This window comes from Temnothorax nylanderi, unplaced genomic scaffold (assembly GCF_030848795.1).
Source record: "Temnothorax nylanderi isolate EJ_2023f unplaced genomic scaffold, tnyl_v1.0 TNYL_tig0115_pilon, whole genome shotgun sequence".
In the NCBI taxonomy this organism is placed as follows: Eukaryota; Metazoa; Arthropoda; class Insecta; order Hymenoptera; family Formicidae; genus Temnothorax; species Temnothorax nylanderi.
The window spans coordinates 524,752-532,763 of NW_027249177.1; the positions used below are offsets into that span (position 1 = coordinate 524,752).

At 42.7% G+C, this 8,012-nt stretch overlaps 1 protein-coding gene across 7 annotated transcripts in view; it reads right to left on the reverse strand.

The window, feature by feature from the left end:
• Positions 1–8,012, reverse strand: part of LOC139776244 (uncharacterized) — a 139,124-nt gene that overhangs the window by 128,247 nt on the left and 2,865 nt on the right. For 6 of the 7 annotated variants that reach the window (XM_071712796.1, XM_071712792.1, XM_071712791.1 and 3 more), the window contains exon 2: positions 3,223–4,472. In XM_071712796.1, coding sequence (XP_071568897.1) covers positions 3,223–3,251 — 29 coding nt within the window. In that variant the 5' untranslated portion in view covers positions 3,252–4,472. The remainder of the gene's footprint in view (positions 1–3,222; positions 4,473–8,012) is intronic. The other variant, XM_071712788.1, reaches the window with a different exon arrangement.

The window sequence follows — 8,012 nt, forward strand, 5'->3', positions numbered from 1 at the left end:
ACCACGGAGGCGCGATGTTAGATACCGGCAAGAATTGTGAAAAACGTTCGTATAAGATGTTAATTATTATTGCGCTCGCGCGTGGTTCAGTTACTTCGTGCAGAGTGGATCATGTCGTTTTACTTTCGCTGAAAAAAAAAATCAAGGACACCTCGTCAAACCAGTACGATCCGCGCGTTATCTCTCTGTATTTCTCACGGTTGGCAAATTTGTCATCGAGATGAATTTTATCGCGGTTGAAACGTATCGTTTTACTTTATTGTGCGCAATTAATATTCTCTTCTGGATTGTCTGGGCATTAAAAAAGCGCATTAGGAAAATCTTGATACGGAAGTCGGAGCCAAGTCAGTGCGAAGCCAAAATTAAATCGCAGTGAATATAGATCACAAAAAGTACGTAGACCTATTAAAATAATAACGAAAGAATTAGTCTTGATAAGTCCAACTAATTTCCTATTTACCGCATGGTAACAGCGGTACGTGTAATAATAACGCTATATATTTACTGTCGGACCATAATGCCGCCACATGCGTTGTTCCCTTCCCTGTTATCCGCGAAAAATCCCGAACCTGCTCGTTATTAGCGATAGCTGGGACCGAGAACCGCCAAAGAATAGTTGGCGGTCGCTTGATCGCGGTGGTAACGGATACTTAGGCGTCTACGAGGGAGGGGCCGGTCGCGTCGCGCAGGATACGAGGGAGGTATACATCTATCCCAGGTACAGACAAAGGAGCACCCATAGAGGAGGAAGGAAAGAAGGGGAGCAGATTCGGCGGAAACCGCGCGGAAGGCGCCCGAGGAGGATGCAAGAGGTGCCCCCCTCCCTCCCCCTTCTCCTTCGAAAAAGGAGCAGTCGGCGCAGGAGCGAGGCTTGCGGCGAGGCTCTCAAAGGACTCCTACTCTCCTACTCTCCTACTCTCCTACTCTCTTTCTCTCTCTGCTTGAACCTAAATATAACAGCCAGTCAAGTGCAGTTCCTTTCCTCGATCGCGTTCCCCGCGCCATATTGGGCACGCACGTGGAGTCGCGACAGGTCGACGCGTTGTCGAGACACCATGTGTACCTGGATGATGTCGAAAGTGAAAGTATCGGAAGCCCAGGTATCCGTATCTTTAATATCGCTGACGCCAACCAATGTTTCAAAATCTGTCATCTTTTTTTAATTAATATAATAATTTTGATTTTTAATAAAGCGTTTCTCGATAAATCTACGCTCGACTCTTGAGAAAAGTTTCGCTTGACTTTTAAGAAAAGGCGAGGATATCATTCCGTTGGAATTTCTTAATCTTTAGAAGACGTTGCAACGTCTCGAAATCAATATTACATTTTGCTTCTGATTATATATTAAACATATATGTATATTTTTTCCTGGAACCAAATTTTCGTGATTTAAGAGAAAAACTCTACCTTCTAAAGATTAATATTCAGCATTATCTCGCAAATTAATGTAAAAATTTAAAAAATATACGCACACAATAAGATCCTTTTGTATTCTTTTTATGTTTCTCTTATTTTTGAATTTTATTATCGAACAAATTCATTAGTTTATTGCTTTATTTACGGCAGAAATATATTCTACCTATTTTTTCAAATGGAAATAAATATAAATTGTTTTTCATATAGAAACAAATATAAATTGCTCCGCTGAACCGCGTTATACGATAGTGGAGTAACATTTCTCGGATTTGGGTGGATGGAGAGCATGACCTACTTTTCATTATTCAAATGCTGACGTAATTTCTGCTGATTTATAATAAATGTTACCCAGTTCTCGTTTTCTCCCCTGAATCGACCTACGGTCAAGCGCAACGATTGAACCGTAATGACGCATGCGTCGTGATTCTCGAAATTGAGAGGCGATAGCGTGACGTCATTGGCATCTCTGACGTAGTTGCAGTACGGTATTAAACCCGTCGACCGGGTCAGGGCATTACCCCAAATAACTAAAAACATCCTAATAAATCCTTTAACCTGCAGCCGAACAATGGAACTCTATCCATCAGAGAGAACTCATAAATTTCCCAGATTTCCCTACCCTTCTCGCTAATTATTATCCTGATTTATATCGTTTGACATATCGTGGAATGACAGAAATATCTGTTTCCGAACTTGAATTTTAAATAGGATTTTCGAATAGAGACAGAAATGTATTTCTGGTCGAAACGTTCGAAAATTTGATGTAAAAACGTTCACAAATCCATTACATATATTCAAAAATGTTTTAAAAATCTTCTGCGTCAAGAGATAAATAAAAATCTATGCAAATTTTTCTCACAACAATTTATACAAAATATAAAATATAAAATAGTTTATCTTTTTCCGCGATATTTCTAAGTGACTAAAATATTGCTTACAAGAATGAGATATCTCGAAATTTTTATTTTTGGCGCTCGGGTACAGAATTTTTATATCAAGTTAATAACACGTTCAACGACGGCGGTTCGAACCATTCCGTGCTAATAATTAAACTTAATTTTCATGCTTTTATCTTCGATTAGAAACGTGTTTGATATGTAAAAATAGTTACTGGCAGGCACTTTCGATTTGACGTTCTATACTCAACATTTCGACCTATATCGAGAACTGGGACGTATAATTTGTTTCTAGTTAGACATGAGTTCATAAAAAATGGAATTTATTCGCTCCTAAATCAATCAAATTCGCAGCCGAACACACTATGATTAGATCAATCAATTTGAAAACATTATAAATCCCGAGGTAAATCCGATAATTGAAAATTGTTCAACAGTAATAGTATCATTCTATACTTGGATATATCAAGAATCGCATCATTCTGTAAAGTGTTTATCCGAAAAATATGTAAATCAGACGTTTTTTTTATTATTCTCAAAGAATGATTCTTTAGTCGACTCGTCTACCTCTGCAGAGCATCAATTTTTTATAGCACTTCTGTCAAAACTACCGTTCGTGAACTCTCGAAACATATAATTGTTCTCAAACGATTTAATATCTAGAACGTAGCACTCTGCCACAGAGATGTTGTATATGAACTTACTTATCGTTTCCGCGCGCAGAAAGAAAAAAAAGAGGAACTGGACGATCTACGCTTTCGCAACGCCCCGTTAACTGTCTCGTTTTCTGAAAATTATGACCTGCCATTGTTTCCGAACTGACCGATTTAATCCTGCTGGGTAGCGCGCCACGTAGGTTCGCGCGACAAATGATAATTGTGACCAAGATAAATGGATCTGAGAGACTCACCCTGCATTTTCAGCGGCAGCAATGGACATGTGCCTCCTCTCATCGAGGGTGGGCGCGGCGTCGAACTGCCGGGGGAGATCCGTGGTAATGAATTGAAAGTCACGCGTGCACGAGAGACGTTCCCCGCTCTCTCTCTCTCTCTCTCTCTCTCTCTCTCTCTCTCTCTCTCTCTCTCTCTCTCTCTCTCTCTCTCTCTCTCTCTCTCTCTCTCTCTCTCTCTCTTTCTCTTTTCCCTCTGTATTCCTCTCTCCTCTCTCGTGGGCACCACCCTCGCGCACCAACAGAACCTCTCACCACTACACCGTCGATATCACCACTGAGCGACAACCGAGGGTTGTTAACCACCACGCGCGACACCAGTATCACAGAAATCAACACGCTCTCGTCGTCGCGATTCGGGTAAAAGAAAGAAAAAAGAAGCAAAAGGAACCGACGGGAAAGAATAACCGCGAATCCGTTCGAATCCGCCTTTTCCCACGGCTTGGTTCGTATACGCACACACGCCACGCACGGTGTCCCGAAGAGGATATCTTCTCGAGCAGCACCTCGGGGGAGAACGAAGCTGCACGCGCGCGCGTGGAGATATATCGTTCTCGCGATTAAACGTCGATTAGCCGACCGAGCTCGACGGTGACATCCGATGATGAGTCGGAAGCTGCATCGTCCTTCCGCCGACGGTTTTCAGACGTCTTCCCGAGCACGACGACATTCGATACAGACCCCGTGCCACGGCCGACCACGCTGCTGCTGGGCTCCTTTCCGCCTCCTTCCTCTCCGGCTCTTCCTCTCTGTGAATGCACACGCTCGGCAGGTGCAGGCAGAGGAGCCTCGCACGAATCGTCTCGCGATCACGACAGCGAGTTTCGAGCGCCGGCTCGAGCGAGTGCGATGGCGTGATCGACGAACGACGTGATCTCTCTATCCGGAGTCACGTATATACACGTCGTCGGGGTGGGCCCGTAGCACGAGCGATGGGAGTGTCTCTTCCCCGAAGCCGGGCCCTCCTCCGATTCCTTCCTTCCTTCCTTTCCTCCGATTGCTCTGGATTTTTTTCTGGACCTCTTCGAACCCGCGGAGAGTTGTTTTTACTTCAAGCTCTTCCTGCCGGCGAAAGCTCTCGAGTCGACCAAGTTTTCTTTTTTTCGTTCCGCCGTTCCGTGGATCCTGTTGATCCTTCCGAAGTTTCTCGCTGTCCACGAAGTTCAAGGGCTTTTTGCGTCGCACGGGCAATCACGATGAGCGGATCGATCCTGGAAATGACAACAGTAAACGCTATATAGATAGAGCGAGAGAGCGACAATCGAGTCGAGCGCGAGCGTCAGAAAGGAAGAAAGAGTGTCGTGCTGTATAAAACGGGTCCACGTAACGCGTTAATGAGCGGAACGAGTAAGAAAAATTACGCCGTGCATTACGTACGTTGAATGTCACTGCGCGTTTGCATTCAGTGACGAGCTCGTAATGCGCGAGTCGCCGTTTCTAGCTTATCTATGAGGTAATCGGTGGAATCGTTAGCGAACAAACGGTCACTGATATTCCCATTGAAACGATACAAAAGTAACAGCTGCAATTCAGAAGCAGATTCACACATCTTCCTCGTAAATATACATCATTTAAATTGCTATTGTTACCGTATCATTATTACTTGTCTTAATTTGGCTGTTATCGGCATTTGCTATTATTTTGATTGTCATTCCAATTATTTTTACGACACATTTATATTTCGTGTAAAAATAGGTAATATAAAATGGTATCTTTTAATTTAGTCATATATCTTCATATCTCATTATAAGTAAAACACAATATAATTATGAGAAATTGTAAATCACTAGGGCATTGTAGGTAATGCGTAAAAAAATTAGCTTTGTATGTCTTAGAAATCACTGGATATTATTTTCCTTCACAACAGTGTACAGATATGAAAAAAGACAACAAACGTGATGTTCAGCCTTCCAGAACAATGTTACCATTGTAATGCCTTATACTAGATAACGCAACTCGCGATTATATGTTGCGCGTACCGCGATAGAAATATTCCAATAATTGTGCGTTTCCGAAAAAAAAATCTCTTCTCTTGTTCGAAGCTAAAAGCTCCAATTTTATTTATTAAATCAAAATAAAGCTTGTTAAACGTTTTACGCTGAAAAATGCCTCTGGAGTATCAAGTTACTTACACTGAGAGAAAAGTATTTTGTACTTGCGATTATAATTTCATAGTAAAATAATTATGAGGTTCTTATTTTTGTAGTTATTATTGCTATAATATTAGTAAAAATAATCTTATATGTATAGATTTTTCGATTATAGTCATTTTTACCATATTTATAGTACGACTTACATAAACTACAGGTTATAGTGTATAAAACCATGTTATGGTTGAATGAATGCATGCTACGACAACAATAATGTAGTATGAGTCAGCTATAATTCGCATTGCATTGTTAAAATAACTACAAAAATGTAGTTGCAACCGAAAATAACTCAAAATTATAATAAAATTGTAGTAACTGCAACTATTTTTTTTGTCTCAGTGTAATTTCAATCATTTATTACACGATAAAAATATTATATTTCGTTATATTCGATCATATATTTACGTGCTCCCTATACATCGTTCACACACCGTAGTTGGAATTTTCCGATCGGCGGTTACTTTCCGAACAACTGCGACGTGCCTCCGCGCGGAATCGCGCCTTCCGTAAAGCCTCGAGGACGCTCGGGGCCTGCTCGTTTTTCCCCGTTTTCGGCGAGGCAGAGCGAAGCAACGAAGGAGCGGGAAGGTTAAACGCATCCGCAACTAATGGCGGGTTTCGAAATCGCCTCTCCGCAACACAACAACTGTCGTTCCCCGTCGTCGCGGCCACGGTGTAACCTCGCGCGCATCACATGGCGTCGCGCTCGACGAGAGGCACTGCCATTAATACAATAGCCCCCGGGTGCGTGCATGCGCGGCGCGGCGCATGTCCACACGGCCCATTCTCTCGCTTCCGAAACATATGTAGACCGTGGGCGCGTTTAGGAAAACTCGCCGGAGAGAGATCGATATCGTCGTCGGCCGCGTCGCGTCGACGACGACGACGACGACGCTCCGTCGCGAATTTGCGCAATTTATCGTCGGGTGTCTACGGGATGTCCGGGAACTCCCACGAAACGATTCCAACGGTCGGCCCTTCGGCGAGAAAATGGCGAAAAGAAGTAATCGCGCGGCTAAAAATATTCGCGACCAACGATGAAAACGTGTCTCTCTCTCTCTCTCTGTATTTAGTCGGTTCGATGAAAGAATCATTTTGCGCCTCGGCGTTTGAGCGTAAAATACCCTTACTCGTGTCTCTCAAAAATCTTGTTAACGAAATTAGATTGCTTCTTTTCACTCGTCGCTGAATTATTACGTTTCTTTCAACGTTAAATTAAGGTCAAGGTTTTCGAGACGTCACACTTCCCGCGAGCAGAATTTTCCTTCGAAAAGGCACTGTCCCGTTCGAGCTGAATGAACGTTTTGAAGCGTCGTTCGCGATGCATAAGATATTTTCCTCCGCTGCCCGCGGATACATTACGTGACTCATCGACTGCAGCGATCGCGTACCACTACAATGTGAATTTAGAGGCCGCGACATAGCGATTGGCCCGCGCGTTTTTTTTTTCTTTTTTTCGGCCCCGCGCCGTACTCGAGCACGCCTTCGTCGACGTCGAATTCGCGCCGAATGTAATTAATTCGGAATCGGAAACCGCGGATCGCGCGTTGTATCGCGCCGTTAAAAGGAGCGCCACGTCGTCAATCATCATTTTCAGGTGTTCCCCAAAACAAACGTAACGCTCGCTTTAGGGTGCTTACGTCACGCGAGAAACAGCCTAGCTGCAACCGCCGTTTTTTTTTATCCCAAAACCGCATTATCCGGAGAAGGTAGTTTCTACGAAAATAATACGATTGCGACGGTGTATATGGAAACGTAAGGATACATCGCTTCGAAGTCTCACGGTACGGTCTTTTCTTGTTAAATTATTAAAAGCCATATGCATAATCAAAATATTTCGTCGGATAAATACGTAAACGAGGATAAATTGAATTTTAAGAATGTGTACTTGACAATATCTTCTTCTGTAAAACAGAGATTTCTATAGACAACACAGAGGCTATTTCGCTACGCTCACGATTATTATTTCACAGCGAGCGAATGCAATTTACAACGGCAAGAAGTTGAGATAAGATCCTCTGAAATCGGTTCCAATTATAGAAAATGCCGATAAGAAATGAGATTCCGTGAGTGAAAAAGAGAGAGAGAGAGAGAGAGAGAGAGAGAGAGAGAGAGAGAGAGAGAGAGAGAGAGAGAGAGAGAGAGAGAGAGAGAGAGAAACATACAGTCTCCTGTCGACTTAGGTCGTAATGTTTACGACACGTCAGCATTATGAGGTTAGCACTCCAAGTGTGCGGGGGCTATTTAAATACCCCCCCCGGCCGCCGCTGCCCCTGCGTTACGCAATTTAAAGGGCCCCGGAAAAACTCGTAACTTTGTCGGCTTGTTAAGCGGAGACTAAACAGAGATTAGAAAGTTGTCAATAAAGCGATATTGCCTTTCTTTGCCTTTAATACTATTGCACCACCATTGCACTTTCCTTGACTCTCTTTCCGTCTCTTTAGGACAACGTTAAATTATACATTATTTACGATCTTTATTTTCTGTTTGGTAATCTTACAATTTTCCTCTCGAAAATTATATGTTTTAAATTATATAACTGTACACCGTTATTATTTATAACAAATTTACTGCACAAATTTTGGAAGGAAAGTTTTTTGT